Genomic DNA, 23,075 nt, shown 5'->3' with positions numbered 1-23,075 from the left:
CAGTATTTTAAATGATTTCTCTTTATTTACTTTTGTGTTCCATCACACTTTTAAGTCGTGAAACACTTTTGAGAAAATATTTCTTGCATATTCATAAAACGTTCAGGAAGACATTTTGATTTTTAATTATGACTAAAAAAATTAGATACTCAAATGCTTACTACTTATTTTACATACATACTAAGCATAAATACAAAACAATCAAAACTTTTTTTTGTGTGTGAGGAAGATTGGCCATGAGCTAACATCTGTTGCCAATCTTCCTCTTTTTGCTTAGGGAAGATGGTCGCTGAGCTACCATCTGTGCCAGTCTTCCTCTATTTTGTGTGGGACCCCGCCACAGGATGTATTGACAGGTAGTGCTGAGTCCATGCCCGGGATCCGAACCTGTGAACCCCAGACGCAAAAGTGGAGCGTGTGAACTTAACTACTACACCACCCGGGCCGGAGCCTCAAAACTTTTTTCAGACGTTAGTTGACTAGTCTGACTAGACTAGTTGTGACATCCTTTAAATGTCAGATGGTTGAATTAGGTAATATTTCTACTCCCTGAGGGTGGAAATTGTCCCTTTAGTCTGTGTCCCTTCTTCCCCACATTAGTGGAGTGCTTCCTTCTTGCCTGGTACTCCAGTGTGTGTCTGATGAATACGTCGTTGACATGACTTTTAAAGTTTTACATATTTAGGCACAGATATTTGTTAAAATTTCCTTTGAATTTTTAATAAATAGCCCAATAATTGAGGAATAAACTTGATTACCACGGAACCCTAACCTGCTGTGATCTTCCTTTGCTTATTTATGCAATTCCTTTTCCTGCTATAAAGGGATCTGTCATTCCTGGTGCTCAAAGCACATGTAACAATATCTGATACTTTATAGCACTTACTGTGGGCCAGGTGCTGCTCTGAGTGCTTCGTGTATATTGTTAATTTATCTAATTCTTATGGTAATCCTTTGAGGTAAAGGCTACCATCCTCATTTCACAGGTGGAGAAAGGTTAAGGGCAGAGAGGTTAAGTAACTTGCCTAAGGTTGCACAGCTAGTAAGTGCATTCGTAATGGTGTCAAGGGGTAAAACAATAGATGCCTGTTAGTTGAGAAGGATGAAGGGGGTTGGGAAGGTCAAATGTGGCCATTATTTAAATGCACACAGTGAGCATATTACTGATCCTGCATAGTGAGAATTTATAAGCAACATAAATTTTTGTGCTGAAGCATTGTAATATTATAAAAGTTGAGTAAAAAGTATCTCACTGTGCTTGACCCTTTTTGCCCCATTTATATTGCTTCTGTGGTTTTGTTATTCAGATAAGGACATCATAAAAATACACGTTCTCCAGGTTATATTTGTACTGTTATTTTCATTGGAGAAATATTGTTCTGCTTGCTAGTACGCAAGGATTAACTCTGAATGTTTTCTTTCGTTTCTTAACAGTACAGTGCTGTAGATACCAATCCACTCTCTCTGTATATCATGCATCCATTCTGGAACACTGTAGTAAAGGTAAGATGACTAATTGGCATATACTTATGTTTTAGTAAGTTTTAAATATTTTAAACTATTTTCTGGGGTGTTACAGATACAACTGTCAGTTTAATAAGATATCTAGAGAAACTACCTCTCCATCCTCCTTTCCCTTAGTCACATACCTTTTGATATATCTCATTGTTGAAATGTAAGTTTATACTCTAGAATTTATCATTTTCGTAAAATGCCTTTTTAAGTTTTTTTGAAATAAGTGTAATGTTATGATTTCGGCGGCCTGGGGTTCAGCAGTTCAGATCCTGGGTGCGGACATGACACTGCTTGGCAAGCCGTGCAGTGGCAGGCATCCCATATATAAAGTAGAGGAAGATGGGCACTCATGTTAGCTCAGGGCCAGTCTTCCTCAGCAAAAAGAGGAGAATTGGCAGATGTTAGCTCAGGGCTAATCTTCCTCAAAAAAAAGAAAAGTTGATTATAGAATTATTTAAAATATAGAAAATAGAAGAAAGAAATGCTTATTTCTATGAACTGGAGATTATGGTTTACATTTAAATATATGTAATGTATAAACGATCTTTCAAATTTATAGCTTTTATTATGAGTTAAATTTGCATGTTATGGTGTGGTGGACAGAGAGTTTCCTCTACTTTAACTATTTTGTAATTATTTTGAAAAAAATAGGTATTTCCTACTTGGCTTGCTCCAAATCTGATCACCTTTTCTGGCTTTCTGCTGGTTGTATTCAATTTCCTATTTATGGCATACTTTGATCCTGACTTTTATGCTTCAGGTAAGATTATTACTTTAATATAAAGTTTAAAATGTCTAAATAGAGAAAAGTGAGATATGGTTATTTTCTGGTTCTATTAAGATGTTTATATTTCTGAAAAGTTTTGGATATTATAAGGGTATGTAAAATGTCAGAATTGGGTATAAAAGCTAAGTTGTATCTTCACAGTCTGTTTTGTATGTTTCCGTTAAGTTCTAGAAAGCAACAGGCTATTGAATCTACATAGGCTGTCTAAAAAGCAATGAGGTTTTGGTAAATAAAGAATAATTGGATATATAAGAAGATGGAAAATTAGGACCGTGAAACTTTGCCTGAAAATGAATATAAGCAGGGCCCAGCATACTTACCAATTCCAGAAATGTTTCTTCCCTTTTTTTAGTTATGGAAGAAAAAGCCCCATTTTTCTAAAGGGAATGTGATCTCTCTTTCCCTCTGCTCGACATCCGTGCTTACCTTTAGTAACTCCCGGTTTCCTCAGAAATGGTTCTTTGACTGTAAATATTTTTTGACAGAAGTCCGGACCCTTATTGGGAGATAGGAGAGAAGCACTTTTGGAGGCAGTTTCAGCCTGCTCCCGCCTCAGACCCCCATGGCTTCTTTCACACCTGTTCCTGCCTTCACTTTGTTCCGAGCCCAGCTTCTGCCCCAGGCCTTCAGAGAGAGTCTGGAGCGGATTTAGGATGAGGGGGGATAAGTGGGAGACAGTTTATTTGTATTGCTCAGCCAGTTGATAGAGTTGAGAGGAATAGAAAGATGGAAGTAGATGAGGATTTTTTGAGCTCTAAATTAGAGAATATGTTTTTCAATAAGAATACTTATAAATGATGTAGTCAGGAATTATAGTATGGTAATGCCTCTGTGTTGTGGGTTCAGCATACTTTTGTAGACTGACCTGGAAAAATTAACAATCACTGACAATGGTGTTTTTGTATAAAAATTTGGAGTTTCAAATACTTATGACTTTTGATATTATAGAAATTCTGAATATTGAAACTATACATATGCCTAACTTTATCAACTAAAATTTTTAGCCGTGGCTTCTGTACATGTAATGAAATGGTAATTGAAAGTTGTAAAGTACCACATGAATAATAAATAAGATTAAATTTCATTAAGCTTGGTTTTGATATTAAGTAGTTTTTAAAAAGTTTATATATTAATCCAAAAGTTTATCTTCGTAACTAGAAATATTTTCTCTGACTACTCCATGGGGCCAGCCCGGTGGCTCTGCATAAGTTCACACGTTCCGCTTTGGTGGCCTGGGGTTCGCCGGTTTGGATCCTGGGTGTGGACCTGGCACCGCTTGGCAAGCCATGCTGTGTTAGGCATCCCACATGTAAAATAGAGGAAGATGGACACGGATGTTAGCTCAGGGCATCTTCCTCAGCAAAAAGAGGAGGATTGGCAGCAGATGTTGGCTCAGGGTTAACCTTCCTCAAAAAAAAAAAAGAGAACTAAAATGTGTACGTATTGTATATACTTCCCCAAATCATAGAACTTGAAGGATCAGATAAACCATCTAGTGTCAGTATATTCGGGAAATGGAAGACAAGAAAGGTAAAGAAAGGTTAAATGATATATTCAAGGTCACGCTGCTGGCTGATTACAGAGCCAGGACTAGAACCCAGACCTCCTGATTCTCAGTTATTCTGTCTATCAGGGTCCAGACATTTCAGAATGATTCTGATGCCAAAATCATCCATTTGAGGTGTGATCTAAACCCAAATCAGGAGGTCTTTTGTTTAGCTAATTAATAATAGAGTGAGAGTATGGCTTAATACATGTTTGTAGTTTAATCATAAACAGTGAGGATCAGATTAAATTCCAAAACCATTTTTCATTCCAGGTACATAGGTAATTTTCAAGTAAAGATGAACAGTCTGTCTGAGTTAGGATTAAAGCTCAAAATAGATGCCTATTTCTTATGAGGGGTTGGGCACTTACTTTTTTGTCAGAGTTTACTGATATATTTTAATGTTTACCCAGTTCTGCCTTCAAAATATATTGTAAAGTACTTTAACTTCTATTTACTAAATAGAAACATTTCTCATTAGCAGTGTATGCAATGATGAGAAAAGTTGTACTTAGACTGTATTGAAATTTGAGCTGTTTTCCTTTGCAGCACCAGGTCACAAGCACGTCCCCGATTGGGTTTGGATTGTAGTGGGCATCCTCAACTTCATAGCCTACACTCTAGGTAAGCAGTTGGCAGATACTCGTTTTAGTCCATGGCTGGTGAAGCTGTCAGCAAGGATAGTTGACATTTTCTCCTGTGCTTAATCAAATTAACTTAATTAAATTAACCACTAAATTAACATTTTTCCCTGTGCTTAATTCATTTTAACTAGGGTTTAGTAATATCCTTTTCAGTTTTATAAATGTTTTTGAGTTTCTCTGAAAAATATTGTCATTCATTGCTAGGGATTCAAAGAATAAGATGGGAGTTGGCAAACTACCACTTGCGGACCAAATCTGGCCCGTTGCCTGTTTTGTCAGTAAAGTTTTATTGGAGTGCACCTATGCTCATTCCTTTGCATATTGTCTGTGGCTGCTTTCCTGCAGCGAAGACACAGTTGGGTAGTTGCAGCAGAGACCGTATGGCCCACAGTGCCCAAACTATTTACTGTCTGGCCCTTTACAAAAAATATTTGCCAACCTCTGGAATAAGATATCATTTTTGCCTTAAGTTTGGGAAGCAGGACTGACATATCAAATAACTGCAGAATACTGAGAGAGATGCTATAATAGAGCACAGTGGGAAAACAAATACGGAAGGGATCAGTGCTTATTTGGTGGTGGGAGTGGTGACGGAAGTCTGTGCTAGGCCATAGGGGAAACTTTAGTAAAAAGTTAGAAAGAGGCAGAGGCTTTTGTACACTTGTTAAAGATGAGCGTGTTTTAAATTCTGCTCCTATTCAACCAAATGGCATTGGTTTCCAAGGAGTGCGGGAGGAGTAGGGGAAAGGTGTGGGTAGCCTGTGGGTGCTGACTTGTCACAGCATGTCATGAGAGCCTTTTGATATACTGTACCATCTACCTGTTTCAGGTCCATAATTCTGGCAAAAATCCTGACCTAACATCAACTGTTTGTTGCAAAACCTGCCTTGAACTAACATGAGGCAATTTATAATCTTTCTTTATTCTACTAGTGTGACTATTTTGCTGCAGAAATATTAATGTGTTTGATCACAGAATACTCTCTAGGTCCTACGGGGGATTTTCATAGCAGTATTTGTCCTGAATTACCTTTCTTGAAAACAAACATTCTGAAATGTATTTAGACCCTACCCAGACTTGTGGAGCGGTAATGTTCAGTGAGAAGATGTATAAAGCCTAATAAATATGTAGTTTGTGAATTCAGTATTTGTCATAACTGCACAGGAGTTTCACTGAAAATAGGAAATTAAGCCGGCAAATAATGAGAAGAGACTTTTAGGAAACATTTTAGCTACTTACGGGCTACTTTAACTGCTTAAGAGATCTGCAGTATTTGGCAGGTGCTTGGGATTCATCCTCTTTACCACAAACTGAGCTAGGCACTGGGGACAATACTCTGGTGAGCAAGATAAATACAGTAATTATAAGATTCTTAATTCCTTAAATCTCTGTCTTGGGGCTGGCCTGGTGGTGCAGCGGTTAAGTTTGCACGTTCTGCTTAGGTGGCCTGGGGTTCGCGGGTTCGGATCCCGGTTGCGGACGTGGCACCACTTGGCAAGCCGGGCTGTGGCCGGCGTCCCACATATAAAGTAGAGGAAGATGGGCATGGATGTTAGCTCAGGGCCAGTCTTCTTCAGCAAAAAGAGGAGGATTGGCAGCAGTTAGCTCAGGGCTAATCTTCCTTGAAAAACAAAACAAAACAAAACAAAACCCCAGAAACTTAAATCTCTGTCTTTACAATTACCCTAATTCTGATGCACTTAAGTTAACAAAACTGTTTCTTTGGGAGAGAAACTGAGACTCTTGATAATTCAGACTGTTCTTCATTTTTAACTACATTTTACCATTCTCTCTGTCTCTTTCTCTCTCTCCCTCTTCCCCTCCTTTCTCTCCTCCCCTCGTCCACCCTCCGTTTCCTCTACCTCTCCAGCATCCTCTGTTCCTGCCCTTAAATGAGGGAGTTCCAGAGTTCCACTGTGCTTTATCTTTAGCCGCCTCTTTCACCTCATTGCCTTGGTAATGCTGATTCTTTTTTTTTTTTTTGAGGAAGATTAGCCCTGTGCTAACTACTGCCAGTCCTCCTCTTGTTTTGCTGAGGAAGCCTGGCCCTGAGCTAACATCCATGCCCATCTTCCTCTACTTTATATGTGGGAAGCCTACCACAGCATGGCGTGCCAAGCGGTGCCATGTCCACACCTGGGATCTGAACCGGCGAACCCCGGGCCACTGAGAAGTGGAACGTGTGCACTTAACCACTGCGCCACCGGGCCGGCCCTGTAATGCTGATTCTTAACACTATTGAGAGGACTCCCCTGTTTATGTCTAGCTCTTATCTATCTTCCGAGTTGCTAGTGAGTACCCTTAGATTGAGTTGTTTGACATTACACTGTGGATATCCTGCCAACACTTATAATTTCAGCATCTAAAATTGTACGCAGCATCTTTTCTATCAGTCTTGCTCCTTCTTTGGACTTCTTTATTTCTGTTAACACTACTGCTCTCCTGGTTACCCAGACGGGAAATTTTGAAGATGGTCTTCTTGTCCTTTGGCTTCACCTCTCATTTCTGCTGCGTTGTCACTTTTACTTTCTTAATGTCTCACCTGCCCCCAGCTTTTCCTTCCTGCTGCATTCTGTCTCAGTTTAGGCCTATTCATTTGTGTTCCTCGCTCCAGCCTGTCGTTTGCACTGATGTCAGGCGGGTCTTCCCGAAGCTCCTCATTGCTTTCACTCTTGTCACTTCCCTACTCAGATGCTGTTAGCAGCTCCTCATACTCCCTAAACTGACTCAGACCTCCTTTCTGGCCTCAGTATCCTGCCCTCTTCACATACCAGTTTCTAGTCAGACTAAACTACTTGGCATTCTCGGAACACGCTTGTGGTTTTCCACCTCGGTGTTTTTGCTGATAGCACTCCCTCCTCTTGAAATGGCATACTCCTTTATCTCTTACCTACTGAAATCCAGCTCGTTCTTTATGTCCCCACTCAGATTTCACCTTGGCTGGAAAGCCATTCTGGATTGTCCTAGCCTGAAGAGAACCTGTCCCTTTTCTGTACTCTTCTATGGTTTGTGATATACCATATCTTTAATTATCATGTTTTGTCTCCTTTCTCAATTGTAAACACACTGAGGGCACAACTTATTCTAAGATTCTTATAATCTTCACAACATCAAGACCAGTGCACTGCACAGTTTCAGTAAATGTAATTCTTATATTTACTGAACACCTACTATGTGCAAAGCCTTCTGAAAGCTCTTAAAATTGTGGAGGCAGCACAGTTGTGAAGAAGTGACTATAATGTCAAACAAGGTGAAATAGGTGTTATGACTGAAGTACAGAGTGTTTTTGAATCCTAGAGCAAGAAGTGGTTAGAGAAATTGTAATAAATATTCATTATTTATTATTCAAATCTTATTCATTTTTCCTATCATAAGTCTTGAGAATTTGTGGCTAGTGGAACAACTCAATTGTTAGGTAGATTTGGAGGAATTCAGAGTCCAACCAGAATGCTTCTTCCTCAGATCTAAAATTGACACCATTCAGTATAATATAATGTGTTTTAATTTTCAAAGATTAAACTTTGAGAAATTACGGATTTTGTTTCTTGAATCTTTATATTGTAGGACGTAAAGGTTGGATTTTTATAGTACTGGCTGGTAGCTATACTTTAGTTAATTAACATTCCTTTGATATGCTGATTTGTTTTGTCTTGTTTTTCTCCAGTTTATTAGAGAAGACTTTCTCCATACTAGTACAGCTGTTGACCTTTTCCCATGGTCCTGTGTTTTGTTGCAGATGGTGTGGATGGAAAGCAAGCCCGTAGAACCAATTCTAGCACCCCTTTAGGGGAGCTTTTCGACCATGGCCTGGACAGTTGGTCATGTGTTTACTTTGTTGTCACTGTGTATTCCATCTTTGGACGAGGATCATCTGGTGTCAGTGTGTTTGTTCTTTATCTCCTGCTATGGGTAGTTTTGTTTTCTTTCATCCTGTCTCACTGGGAAAAGTATAACACAGGGATTCTTTTCCTGCCGTGGGGATATGACATTAGCCAGGTGGTAAGTATGTGTTCTGCCTTAAATTTTCAACGTTGCCATGAATTTTGGGGGAAATTTTTGTCATTTCTTCTTTATTGCCCTTAGGCTTTTTTGGTTAGAATTGATGTGTGCTTTAAAAGATTTTTAAATTTTATTTTATATTATTTTTACTTATTTATGGAAAATTTCAAACATAGATAAAAGTAGAGAGAATAGTATAGTGAACCCTTTTGTACCTATTGCTTAGCTTCAGCAGTTAACACATGGCCAATCTAGTTTCACGTGTACCCTTACTCACCCCCCTCCCAATTATTTTAAAGGAAATTCTTAACATTATGCGATAAATATTTTACTGTATATCTCTAAATGGTAAGAGCTCTGTTTAAAAAGCATAGTCACAATGCCTTTTTACACCAAAAAATGAACTGTTTCTTAATAAACGTTCATTTGAATCGGTGATTTTGTAAAGAAACATATGCGCATATAATTAAATTGTTGGCTTTTTGTCTTCATTGCCAAGTTTTCAATGAGTAGAGAGATTTGTTTTCTCTTACTTAGAGGCTTGCTATCAACTCTCCCTGTCTTTGAATCCCGGCTTTTCGTGTTGCCATTTTGCCCATTTGCACCTAAAGCTCCAGGAAAGAATCAGAAATTGGAGTGTGTCGGAAGAAAGTGATTAGGTGGGCAAATTGGATCATCTTATGGCTTAACCAATTTATGAGGTGCCTTAAAGTGTTCCAAATGACGGCCAGTTGCTAGCATTGTCTAGAAGTTAGTTATTTTATGGCACTCTTGGCTGAAAAAATATATTTTAAAGGCAAGAAGACTGCCACAATATCAAATGTAAGCATATTTCTTGCTGTTACTAAAGCTGTTTGCTAGACTTATGTCGCATAAAGCATGGACTCCCTGATCTTTCCAGCTGTTAATGCTTCTGTATGCTTTTGTCTGCATTTTCTTTTTAGACTATTTCTTTTGTCTACATAGTGACTGCGATTGTGGGAGTTGAGGCCTGGTATGAACCTTTCCTGTTTAATTTCTTATATAGAGACCTATTCACTACAATGATTATTGGTAAGAAGCTCCATGTTGAAGCCTATTTTAACATCACTTTGTTATCAAAACTAGTGTTTGATTATAACAAGCAACAACCCCCTTCCCTCTCCCCATGCCCTCCAACAAGCAGAACGGCTCTACAACCCTGCAGAGTTTCATCCAGACTGTTAAGGAAATAAAGTTTCTGTGTTTTTTTTTTTTGTTCAGCACCAAGCTATTTCTGGTCAGAAGGAAATACCACAATAGATCACACAAACCTTGTAAACTATTCAGATTCATCTAGACTGTATCAGAGGATCCACATGTACCTGGACGTTTTGATACAGATCTCATACTATCTCAAAATTGAAGATTATTATTTGTAGGAAATAGATTAGATGAAACATAGAGATTATACTATATCCACTCCAAAAATTGAGCCTCTGTTTCTCAGATACCCTCCTTCTTTATGCCGCTGAATTCTAGGTACAGGTTTTTGATCGTGCAATGTTTCCCTTTTGATTTTAGCCAAAGGGGATATCTACAGGATGACTGAGTAGGGAGAGTGTTTTCTATGGAAAGATAGAAAGAGGAGGGGTAATCTAGGTTGCTATTTTGAGATACCAGGAATGTCGCTAAGGACCTTTGTAGAAGTGAAAAAGCATACTTGTTGGCTATTGCTCTCTTCCCTTATCTAAAAAAATAACGTTCTTTCTTTCTCCGTCGAACCTTGGTAGCAGAACGGGAATTGGGTAAGGCTTAGGAGCAGCTGGGAAGATAGCGCATTAGGCAGTGGCTTTCAGAAAAGGAGTGGTTTGGGCCCTTTTCTGTGCCTCTGGACTGCAGATATTTTTAGGGACCCTGCTGGACTATACCAAATGTTCATTTTAGGGTACCTGTGTAAACTTATTTCTTTACCTTGAAAAGTCTGGCTATTTTTCATCTCCTACCATGTTGTGAATCTTTTGCTGTAAGCCGCTTGTCCTATGGCAGGTTTGCTGCATTTTACATTTAAATGTTAAATTTAAAGGTAAGATGAAATCCTCTGATACATGTGATATGTTTTTGAGTGTTAAGTGAGTAGTTCAGTAGGCACATATTTTCTTTGTAGTTTATAAGTTTGTCTGAATTTTTCCTTCTGAAATAAAACAAAAGCCCACATTTCTGTACAAATGCATAAAGCAGCTTCTCCAGTATAGTCATGTGCCACGTTAAAATGTTTTGATCAATGAAGGACTGCATATTATGATGGTGGTCCCAAAAGATTAGTACATGTAGCCTAGGTGTGTAGTAGGCTATAGGTTTGTGTAAGTACACTTGAGGATGTTCACATAATGATGGAATCACCTAATAATACATTTCTCAGAAGTATCCCCATTGTTAAGCAACCTATGACTACTAGATTTGAGCAGACTTAAATAGACAGAAGGGCTTAGAGCCTAAGCTACTTAATTTCTGCTGATAAAATTGATGGTGCTGATGTTAGAGTGGCTGGTGTGGACTAGAGCCTCAAGGTGAGACAAGGGATGATAAAAGGTTGGTAGAAAGTGAGGTGGCTCCTGTTTGCCATTATGGAAGGTTGCCTTTGGGTGTAACAGACTGGCTGCCAAGATAGAGAGCAGGATTCCCCCTCTCACTTTTTTTCTCTTTTTATTATGAAAAAATTTAAACATCTGTATTCCTTCTAGTCTTTCTATTTTTATATAATAAATTCCTATGTACAATCACCTAGCTTCAGCAGTTTTCAATACCAAGGCCAACCTTGTTTCAAATGTACCACTACCCTCTAACCTCTGGGTTATTTTGTAACATATAGTCTTTTATACTCAATCGCACATTTACCATTTCTGCTGCACTTACTTCCTTTCTGTATATCTGACTTACTGTGTGATGTTCTTTCCCAGAAGTCTGAGGGACTTCCGTTAGCATTTCTAGTAGTGCGGGCCTGGTAGCAATGTATTCTCTCAGTTTTTGTTTATGTAAAAATGTCTTGATTTGGCCTTTATTTTTTCTTTCAGCATTTTGAATATGTCATTCTAATGTCCTCTGGCATCTTTTGCTTCTGAGTCAGCTCATATGTCGTTGTCACCCTGTATGTAATGTGTCATTTTTCTCTTGTTGCTTTCAAGATTCTCTCTTTGTCTTTCAGAAGTTTGACTGTGATGCACCTAGGTGTGATTTTCTTTGTCTTTGTTGGTGTTTGTGGAGCTTGTTAGATCTGTAAGTTAATTTTTTTTGCTAAATGTGGGAAGTTTTCAGCCACAGTTTATTTCTTCAGATATTTTTCCTGTCTCTCTCTCTCCTCTCTTCCTGGGACTCCACTTGTGTGTATGCTAGCCTCTTTCACTTGATGTTGTCCTATAGGTAATTTTATGAGGCTTTCTTCAGTTGTCTTTAATCTCTTTTCTCTATTCTTTGTAGTGATAATTTCTGTTAATCTAGCTTTAAGTTCACTGCTTTTTTCCTTCTGCCATCTCCAGTCTGCTGTTGAGTCCATCTAGTGAATCTTTCATGGAACCTGTGACTTAAGTTGTTTTACTTTTCAGTTGTAGAATTTCCATTTGGTTCTTTTCATACTTTCCATTTCTCTGTTGAGATTTCCTATTCATTCATTCATTGTCACCATATTTTCTTATAGTTCTTTGAACATATTTGAAATAGCTGCTTTAAAGTCTGTCTACCAAATCCCGCATCTGGGCCCACTTAGAGTTAGTTTCTATTGACTGCTTTTTTCCCCGTTTCTTTGCATATTTAGCACTTGTTTTTGTTGCTGAAAACTGGACATTGGAAATAATGTTTGTAGAGACTTTGGAATCTGGTTTGTTTTTTTTTTCCTGCTTTTTCTCCCCAAATCACCCCAGTACATAGTTGTATATTTTAGTTATGGGTCCTTCTAGTTGGGGCATGTGGGATGCTGCCTCAACATGGCCTAATGAGCTGTGCCATGTTGGCACCCAGGGTCCGAACCAGCAAAACCCTGGGCCACCCAAGTGGAGTGCCTGAACTTAACCACTCGGCCCTGGCGCCGGCCCCTGGAATCTGTTTTGTTTTGTTTTTCCTGAGGAATTTTGCTTCTGTTCTAATAGGCATTTAACTTGTTGGGATTCAGACTGAGAACTCTTGTCTCCCTCATGGTGTGCAGTAGCTGATGTCTCTGTTCAGTTATTTTCAGCTGCTACTCTTTTAGTCTGGTCCCCTGGGGATCTCCCTTGTGTCTATATAGTTTAGCATTTGCCAAAGATGTGGGCAGAGTTGATACTGAGATTTTGGTGTTCATCCTCTCTAGTTTCCATATTTCTGGGGTTCCCCCTCCTGAATCTTCAGTTGCTCTGCCAGCGCTTGTGTTTTCTGGCTTCTGACATCTCAAGCCTCCTGCAGCCCATGCCGAGTGTGGATTAGAAATGCACTTAGTGAAAGACATAGCAGACACACAGACTCACCAGGAGCACCTCTGTCTTTCACAGACAGTGCCTCCTCTAGTTTCTGCCTTCTTTTTCATCATGCTCCCTGGGGTCTCCTGTTTGCCTGCTTAGTTTAGCAGCCAGCCAGGGATTTGGGTGGAGTTTGTACTCAGATTTTGAATCTCAGCCTTGCTACATCTCTCTCTCTTCTAATATACACCCCACCCTCCCCCCCCGCCCCCGCCCCTGCCCCTTAGATTTCCGGTTTCTCTGCTGCTCTAAGCTATAGTATCTGCCTCCCCAGGCTGGTTAGGAAGGCTGTGGCTTTCCAGCATCGGGGCTGGGATGGGAGGCAGGCAGGGAAGCCTCACACTTGGAGTTGCTCCTCAGTGTTTCAAGTGTCAGTGCTTCTCAAGTTCCTGCCTGCCTCTGATTATTTTCTAGTGCCTTCAAGTAGTTGTTTTTAATATTTCTTGTCTAGTTTTAAGCATTTAGTGAGCGTTCAGATTTCCGTAATTGTCTCAGATGTCCTGTTACAATTGATGTGCTTGTGTAGCCACCACCCAGGGCCTATACACTGCATTTGGTCAATAGGTCTTTTCTGTCTCTCTCAGTCAATGTAAGTTTACCCTTTTTTTCTTTGCAGTTTTTTTTTGAAGGAGAAGGTGAGTCATTTGGCCTATGGACCTCTCGCATTCTGCATTTTGCTGACTGCATCCTCATTGTGTCATTTAACATGTTCTTCTGTCTCTTGTTTTTCTTATAAACTAATAGATCTGGTTAGAGATAAGTTTGATTTTTTTTGTGGCAACAGTACTTGTTAGGTACTGGTTCTTCCTATTGCATCACATTAGGAGGCACAAAATATCTAGTTGTCTCTCTTTTTGTGATGTTAATAGTGATCAGAGGGTTGAGGTATTGTATGTCTCTTCCATCTGTTAGAAAGTTTTGCATCAGCTCTTCACCTAATGGTATTAACAGACATTGTTGATTGTTGCTTACGAATCCATTCTTTGAGTGGATAGCTAGGGGAATAAAGTTCTTTTTTTTTTTTTTAATAAAATACCTCATAAATTTCATACTGATAATTCCAAATAAAATTTGATGATACATATTTTTTGCTTAACTTCATTGATCTTACTTTTATACCTCCTTTAAACTCTTGACAAAAGTCTTTGTTTTCAACAACACAAAATAATTATTTATTTGCTTTATTCCACAAAACACACACAACAGTCTCAGCACATAGTACCAAAATCTGCAACAATATGATTACTGAAAATTATTTTTTGCAGTTACATTTGTCCTTATGGCTTTTCCCACTAGAGATTCCCAGTCTGTGGTCGTGCCACCAGCTGTGGATATATGTACATTTAAGTTTGTTTCATTTTGCTTGTGATTTTTAGGGATTACTTTTTCTTTTAAAATTTATTTTTCCTTTATAATTATATAACATAATCACGTGATTACAAAGTCAAATCTGTGTATCAAACAAGGTATATTAAAAAAAAGTCCAGCTTCTATCACTACCCTAATCCTCTCTTCCATCTCTTAGTTTTTAATTTTTTGATTTATCTTTTCATTGTTTCCTTCTTAATATAAGTAGGGGTATGTGTCTGTGTGTGGTTTTATCCCCCCTTTCATAGATTAATGGTAGCATGCTATATATATTTTACTACACTTGCCTTTTGTCCCCCTGGTAGACTATCCTAGAGAGCACTGCATGGTATGTATAAGGATCTTCCTCCTTCCTTCTTGCAGCTGCCTGGGTCTTCATTGTGTGGATCTACCTTAGTTTATTCAGCCAGCCTCCTCCTGGTGGACATTTGGGTTATTTCCAGTCTTTTGCTGTTATACAAATTGCTGGAGTGAAGAGTCTTGTATATATATGTTTTTCATATTTTTGCCAGGATATTTTTGGAGGAGATCTCTAGAAATAGAATTGCTAGTAAAGGACCCGTGTGTAGTTTCACTTAGTATATTCATATTTCCTTCCATATGGGTTGTATGGTTTTGAATTCCCACCAGCCACATGTGAAAGTGCTTGTTTATTTACAGTTTTACCAACATAGAATATTGTCAAATGTTCAGATTTTTGCCAATCTGATAGGTAAGAAATCATAAATCCATATAGTTTTAATTTGCATTTCTCTTATTATGAATGGACTTTTTTATTGTTTGAGAGCCATTTATATTTCTTTTTTCTGTATATTCTTTATATCTCTAGCCAATTTTTATTATAGGATTGTTAACTGTTTCCTTTATTTTTAGAAGCTCTTCATATATTAGATATATTAATCCTTTATTTTGATATAAATGACAACTTCTCCCTTATTTGTTGTCTTTTTTACTTTTCTTAAAGTGCTTTTTGTCTTGGTGGTTTTAATTGAAGTTCTCTTTTGATAAATAAGCCTGGAAATGTAAGGAACCAAAATATTTTTCGTGACCCTGTTATCCTTGGTGTTTATCTCATCCCACTCAATCCTTTTTTATGAATTCTACTCTAATTTTCTTATAGTTTTTAGTTTCCTATATTATGAAGTCATCTGGCCCTTCCTATGGTGGTATGAAAAGTAGGACTACATATATGTGGGTTCTACCACTATTATTATATAGAGTTTAATAGATAAGTATTTAAATTAACAGTTAGGTACTCTTTACAGAAAGTACATTAATGCTATTTAGAGAAGAATAGAAGATGCAGTGTTTCTCTTGGGCAGCCTATATAGAGCCCAAGCTTCTATGTGCTTACTATACTCAAAGCTATTTCAAGATGTTTAAAACTAAAAATACTCTTGGTAGCAAGTCATTTGCAACTTTCTTTCAGCTTATTTGCATCACCTCAGAGCTACAAATGATTCTGGGTTAATTCATTTAGCCATGCCTCCCTCCCAGTGTTTCCCAGCTTGATATGGAGTAAGCTGCTAAAATTTCTCAGGACATCAGCTTGTCTTCTCCTTCCTTTTCCTTAAGATTTCCAACTTGGGGATCTTTGTTCCAGTTGGCCTTAGAAGTAGTAGAGTAACTCATCTTTTGAGATGGGGTTTCTCTTTGGTGGATTCCAGTTTTTCCGTCTGTTTTTAGCAAAATGTCTAAGTAATTGTTTTGAAGGAATGCTTTTCTGTCTTTGCTTCTTAAAGTCATAACTGCACTGACCCTCCCCACCCCCCAAGCCAAGTAAAATCACCAGGAGTCCAGAGTGGACAAACTAGGGCTAATATGTTGAGCAACAATGAAATATCCACATGAAGTGTCCTGAAAGTTGCCAGTGTATTGATTTGGAGTTTGAACAAGAGAAAGATCAGGAATTTACATCTCTATAGATCATAAAATCAGAGAATTTTAAAGATGCAAGGGACACTAGAAAGTCATTTAACCCATCTTCATGGTACAACTGTGGAATCTGAAGCTTGGGGAGATTATCTGATTTGCCCAAGAGCACACAACCAGATTTTGGAATTATCTGCAGGAAGCTTGTAGGTAAAGCTGTCAGAGGGGATTCTTTGAGGGAGAGTAGAAACACAGTCAAACGCCCAGTTAGGCATACGCAGGAGATAGAGTTGCTAATAAAGGACATCAAATGTAGTGGTTGGATGACTAGCAGGAACATGGGGAGAATGGAATCACCAAGGTAAAAGGAGGAAAGAGCTGCAAGTGGATAGTCAATGAGTCATCTCACTGAGAGGTCAGGAATGAGGAAGAGATGTTGAATCTGATTGTTAGGGGAGTTTGGTAAATTGCAAGAGTACAATTTCTGCAGAGGGGAGGCGGAATGAATAAAAGAGTGTTGAGGAATTGAAGGCAACAGAAGAGTTTTGCGAGCGAGGGGAAATAGAATAAGATAGTAGATAGTGAGGGCAGCAGAATCAATGGTAGGGTTGTTGGGAAGGCCACCCTTATTTTCAGGTTTGAGGGAGAAGAACTGGTGTATGGGTAGGGATGGGGGAAGAAATTAAGAATGCTGGGGAGGTAAAAATAAGTGTCAGTGGGAAGCAGCAGGATCCATCCATTGTCCCCTCTTCCAATAGCTCACACTTACTGTGCAGTTTATTTGCTGTATACCAGGTACTGTTCCGTGTGTCTTTATGTGTAATAGCTCGTTTAATTCTCAAAACCCTATGGATGGCAATATTACTATTATCTCTATTTTATAAAAGAGGAGACTGAGGCACTCAAAGGTTAATTTGTCTGAGGTCATATAACCAGTTAGTGGTACAACTGAGATTCAAGCCCAGTCTGACTCCTTCTCTGCTCTGAATCCCCAAACTGTACTGCCTGCCACTCTTCCAGTCGTGAGCATTGTTCAGAAATGCATTTAATTTCACTACAGAAGTAAACCTGGACCTGAAAATTGTTGGATCTAAAAATATTACATATTTTATGTATTCAGTTATTATAAAAATCGCTCTTGAATAATAATTCATGATAATTTAAATATTCTTCCCTTTAGGTTGTGCGTTGTGTGTGACTCTTCCAATGAGTTTATTAAACTTTTTCAGGTAAGTATTTTATTTTATTTTATTTTTGAGGAGGATTAGCCCTGAGCTAACATCCATTGCCAATCCTCCTCTTTTTCTCAGGGAGACTGGCCCTGAGCTAACATCCGTGCCCATCTTCTTCCACTTTATATGTGGGACGCCTACCACAGCATGGCGTGCCAAGCGGTGCCATGTCCACACCCAGGTTCCGAACCGGCGAACCCCAGGCCACCGAGAAGTGGAACGTGTGCACTTAACCACTGTGCCACTGGGCCAGCCCAGTATTTTATTTTTTTATTTGGCAAGAAATATGAAAATCCTTAGAAGTTGTTAATTAGATGAATTTTAAGATCTGTTTTTCTCTTGGAATGTATACATTTTGAGAATGTCACGAAATCTGTATTTTGAATCTAGATTGAAGTTAAGGTAATTTACGCTATTTATGGTGGCTTGTGTAGTCAGTTCAACCATAGCACAAAACTACTAGTTCTTTTGTCATAGTTTTGTGCTTACCAAACACACTTCGAATTTGTTATTTTTTGTGAGTGAATCAGGAGGGAGTATGTTCCTCTCGAATATTGATAGGTTTATATTTATAGTTATATTTATACACATAAATTGATTATGTGTAAGTTTAGTTAGCATGGCCATAAAATAAAATTTCTGAACTTGTGTAGTTTAGCACCAAACCTTGACCTGTGCTGACTCTTCTTAACTAGCACTCTATAGAAATTCCTGCCTGAGGAGTAGGGTAGGCGGTGGGGAGGGGAGTTGCCTGGGTGAAGTTTCATTTCTCTGATCTGTGCACTTCTCCACCTTTGCTCAGCCACCCTGGATTTACTTATGTGACCTGAATATATTTTGCTTTCTCCCCTCAGTAATTTTTCTCCCACTATTTCCTCTACTACTCTTTCCTCTACTTGAAACACTTTCGTGTACTTCCCACTTCATCCTTCAGCTCTCGGATCTGTCATGCGGAATCCTATACATGTTAAGCCAAGCTCTATGGAACTGTCCTTATTTATGGCTGCTGGCAATCATTCATAGAACCATAAAATTTAAAGCTCTGAAGGCCTTAGAGATTGTTTGAGTCATATCCTCTTCATCTTGTAAAGATGAGGTCCTGATGGTCAGTATCTTGCCCAAGATCATGTCGTCACTGACAGAACCAGGATTAGAATTTGGGCCCTGTTCAGATGAGCAGACCTTGGGGTACCACCCATGAGCCCAGAGACACTTAGGTGGGTGCTGGGCGGTTCTAGATTGGTATTGCTGTATCACTTTGTATCATAGTAGCACTATGAGGTCCTCTTCTAGTATTGTTTTGTGTTCATTTTATTTTCTCCATTAGAATATAATCTCATAGAACAAAGACCAAGTTTTATTCATAATGCATTCCAGGGGAAGAAAATGGGACTAGGGGTCAGAAGACTTATGTTCTAGTCCTGGCCCTGCCCCTTGGTAGCAAGATACGTAAATTAAAATTCTCACATCCTCACTTAACCTGTCTGTAAAGTGGAGTTAATAATGTTGGTTCTGCCTAGGCCATGGGATTAATGTGAGTATGAGGTAAGAGAATAAGAGTAAAGTAAAAGTACTTTGAAAACTACAAAGTACAAGTACAATGTTAAGTTTTATATGTAATAATGTTCCTTGTATTACTTGATTTTTTTTTTTCCAGAAGCTATAAAAATAACACCTTGAAACACAATTCAGTCTACGAAGTTTTGGTTCCCTTCTTTTCTCCCTGTTTGCTCTTCGTTTTGTCTACAGCGTGGATCCTCCGGTCACCCTCAGATATTTTAGAGAGACACCCTAGAGTCTTCTACTTTATGGTCGGAACAGCCTTTGCCAACAGCACAGTAAGACTTTTTTCTTTTAAAAATCATAATATATATAAGAAATATATGACAGAATTTGATAATTTGAGATATTTTACATCAGAAATTTGAAAGAATAATAACCTCAAAGACAGAACATGCTGTTTTGTTTTTCCTTTTGAAACCGAAGGGATTTGGAGACTGCAGTAGTATTTTGGAACCATGACATACTAAATGTTTTGTTTCGGTTTCCCACTGAAGAAGTCACGGAATAATCCCCTTCAGACTCTGAATGTTATTAACAGTGTGGGGGAAATGGCTGTAGGTCCAGTGATCAGTGGAGGGAGCTTGGTAGGGGTTTTTGAGAGAATGAAAACACGCACACACGACACCCCCACGCACTTTTTTTTAATCAACTGATTTTTAAATTAAGAACATGGAATAAACAACTTTGTAATCAATATAGCATATTATTATAGGAAATCCCTTTCTCTGCCATGGCCCAGCAAGAGGGCAGATGGGAAGGAGAGGTCAGGGGTTGAGAAACAGGCCCTTCCTGACAGCCGGGGAGCCTGTGCTCTAGCTAAGGCCAGGTCCTTACTTAATAAGCTTTTGTTTCATCATTTAGCCGCTGAGCTTATGTTTCCATGTCTGTTAATACGTGTTTTATTTATTTATTTATTTATTTTTTTGTAGTACTTTTTCTCATTAGATCATGATTATCACTATTTTTTTTTTTCCTTTTTCTCCCCAAAGCTCCCGGGTACATAGTTGTGTATTCTTCGTTGTGGGTCCTTCTAGTTGTGGTATGTGGGACGCTACCTCAGCGTGGTTTGATGAGCAGTGCCACGTCCACGCCCAGGATTCGAACCAAGGAAACACTGGGCTGCCTGCAGCGGAGCGCGCAAACTTAACCACTCAGCCACGGGGCTAGCCCCTAACACATGTTTTAATGTCCACAGTTCTTCTGATTTCGCAGAGATGAAGGATCTGAAAACATTAATGCATTGCATAAAAAGTCTCTCTCAAAGAATAAAACGATATTTAAGGAAGGTGTTGGAAGTAAAGAGAGCCAAAGAAGTTTTTAGCTGGGCAGTAATGTGCCTCGATTTGAGGTAGCATCTCCTCATTACCATGAAGAGGCTTAGTTGTATAGGGCTGTGGGAGGCTGTTTTGAAGTTTTTTTTCAGATATCATAGAATCTTAAAATTTGGAGAAATTTATTTTATCCAAACTGTTACCCGTTGGAAGAATGCCTTCTATAGCATCTTTACTAAATTGTCTTCCCGCCTCTTCTGACAAACACTCTGAGGGTCCATAGGTTTGGAGGTGAGGGCAGATGTCCACTTGGGCTCCTGAGCAGTTGAGAACTATCTGAGCTTAATAATGTAATGTAAATATGTTGGCTCAAGTGCTTGAATGCTTTTTAAATATTGGAATGACTAGTTTTGGAAGTGCTTTCCTAATTAAATTTTCTTTTCTCTTTTTTTTTTTTTTTTTTTTTTACTGACTTCAAGTGTCAGCTGATCGTTTGTCAAATGAGCAGTACTCGCTGCCCAACTTTGAATTGGTTGCTGCTTCCTCTCTTCTTGGTTGTCATGGTGATAAACTTAGGAGTAGCCTCTTACATTGAGAACATTCTCCTGTTTACGTTAACAACTGCTTTCACTCTGGCCCACATCCATTATGGAGTACGAGTGGTGAGTAACCTAGAGCAAAATTGGTTCCATTTGGTTCTTATAGATAGTAGAAAGGAGGCAAGGGAAAATTTCAAAAGAAAGCTGCTTATTATAGTAGCTGGAAGAATTTTGGGATATTCTCTAAATTTTGGGTAATATCCAAGTGTGTAATTTCAGATACTGTTTCTCTATTGAATATTTTATGGTAACTACAAATAATTTAAAAGCTGGATAATTATTATGAGGAATTAGTTCTTGTTTTTAAGTGGGTAGAAATGTAAACCATTTTCTTGGTGAATAGAATTGTAAACTCTTTGTGCTTTTAATTATATGGGACCAGATAATCCCATTTGTTATCTGTTTCTATACTTGCTTCTTGAGCTTTAGGGGCGTTTTTATAAGAGGAAATACAGAAGAGAATGGATTTAAGAAGTATTTTGCAAACCTTAATATTGTCTTCTAAAGTAAGAGTCTAAGGGCTAGCCTGGTGGCACAGCAGTTAAGTGTGCACGTTCTGCTTTGGTGGCCCGGGGTTCGCCTTTTCAGATCCCAGGTGCGGACATGGCACCACTCAGAAGGCCATGCTGTGGCAGGTGTCCCACATGTAAAATAGAGGAAGATGGGCACGGATGTTAGCTCAGGGCCAGTCTTCCTCAGCAAAAAGAGGAGTATTGGCAGATCTTAGCTCAGGGCTAATCTTCCTCAAAAAAAAAAATAAATAAATAAATAAAATAAGAGTCTAATTTCAGAACAAATGGACTAAGATAAATATAATGAAATGAAAGTCAGAACCATGCAGTTTTTATTTTTCCTCACACTTTAATATTCTTTTCTAATCATGTTACATATTTTAGCATGGTCTCATGATTTTTAATTGCTTTACAGTAATCCATCAATTACCTGGTAATTACCCAATTTACTTAATCATGACCCAGTTTTTGTGGGGTTTTTTTGTTGTTTTTTTTTGATTTTGTTTTTTTTTTGGTGGGGGGAGGAAGATTAGCCCTGAGCTAACTGCTGCCAATCCTCCTCTGAGGGAGACTGGCTCTGAGCTAACATTCATGCCCGTCTTCCTTTACTTTATATGTGGGGTGCCTACCACAGCATGGCTTTTGCCAAGTGGTGCTGTGTCCGCACCCGGGATCTGAACTGGTGAACCCCAGGCTGCTGAAGCGGAACGTGCACACTTAACTACTGTGCCACCAGGCCGGCCCCAAGACCCAGTTGTTTTAATCATTTAGATTGTTCTCAAATTTTCCCCATTATAAATAAAGTTGGAGCGAACAACCTGGAATAATATTTTTTTCTTTCATTTGCTTTATTTTCGGAGGGGCGTTTCATAGCAGTGGGGTTATGTAAAAGGGTATTCACATTTTTATGGCACATAAAAGACTATTTGGTATACTTGTGTTTTTGTTTGTTTTTGAGGAAGATTAGCCCTGAGCTAACATCTGCTGCCAATGCTCCTGCTTTTTACTGAGGATGAGTGGCCCTGAGCTAATATCTGTGCCCATCTTCCTCTACTTTATATGTAGGATGCCTGTCACAGCATGGCTTGATAAGTGGTGCATAGGTCCGCATCCAGGATCCGAAATAGCAAACCCTGGGCCGCCAAAGCGGAGTGCGCAGACTTAACCACTATACCACCAGGCCGGCCCCTGGTATACTTACTTTGAAGGGAACCCTGCTGTGAATCAGTTTGAGAAACAAAATGTCTTTTCTTCTGTGTTGTCGTACATATTTTTAAAATGAAGGGACCTGTCATGCTTGCTGACAATGTTGTACCTTGCATATGTTGCTCTGCTTAAGTTTCATCCCTTAGTGTTTCTCCCTAAAGTAGCCCACATTTGTTGGAACAAAACAGATGAAAAAGAACCATGATAGGTCTATGAATTATAACAGGAAGACATAGTCATTTGTTTTTATTTGTGCAAATTTAACATTATATGCTTTATATCAACACTCTCAGGCCTTTATCCTGTTTCATCAGTCATGTGCATGAAGTAGAACACAGTTGCCCATGTCTTTCATATTGGTTTAATTTTATAACCCTTCAGAAGCATGTCTTTAGAAAATCGTACATACACCAAACCAAATCAAATCACATTTTTCTTTAAATTACAAAGGTAGTACATTTTCACTGTTAAAAGTCTGGAAAATAAATGCAAGTTAATTGAAGAAAATTCCAGGAG

At 38.7% G+C, this 23,075-nt stretch overlaps 1 protein-coding gene across 6 annotated transcripts in view; it reads left to right on the top strand.

Moving 5' to 3' along the window:
- SELENOI (selenoprotein I) overlaps window positions 1-23,075 on the top strand; it is a 47,600-nt gene that overhangs the window by 17,249 nt on the left and 7,276 nt on the right. The window contains exons 2-9 of one of the 6 annotated variants that reach the window (XM_070573087.1): window positions 1,435-1,503; window positions 2,167-2,275; window positions 4,398-4,472; window positions 8,229-8,491; window positions 9,436-9,485; window positions 17,357-17,405; window positions 19,066-19,246; window positions 20,722-20,904. In XM_070573087.1, the coding sequence (XP_070429188.1) occupies window positions 1,435-1,503; window positions 2,167-2,275; window positions 4,398-4,472; window positions 8,229-8,491; window positions 9,436-9,485; window positions 17,357-17,405; window positions 19,066-19,074 (624 nt within the window). In that variant the 3' untranslated portion in view covers window positions 19,075-19,246; window positions 20,722-20,904. Of the gene's footprint in view, window positions 1-1,434; window positions 1,504-2,166; window positions 2,276-4,397; window positions 4,473-8,228; window positions 8,492-9,435; window positions 9,545-17,356; window positions 17,406-19,065; window positions 19,247-20,721; window positions 20,905-23,075 lie in introns of all 6 variants that reach the window. The other 5 variants (XM_008513049.2, XM_070573086.1, XM_070573085.1 and 2 more) reach the window with 5 other exon arrangements.

Source organism: Equus przewalskii, chromosome 14 (genome assembly GCF_037783145.1).
Source record: "Equus przewalskii isolate Varuska chromosome 14, EquPr2, whole genome shotgun sequence".
In the NCBI taxonomy this organism is placed as follows: Eukaryota; Metazoa; Chordata; class Mammalia; order Perissodactyla; family Equidae; genus Equus; species Equus przewalskii.
This window is presented reverse-complemented; position numbering and strand designations above follow the sequence as displayed.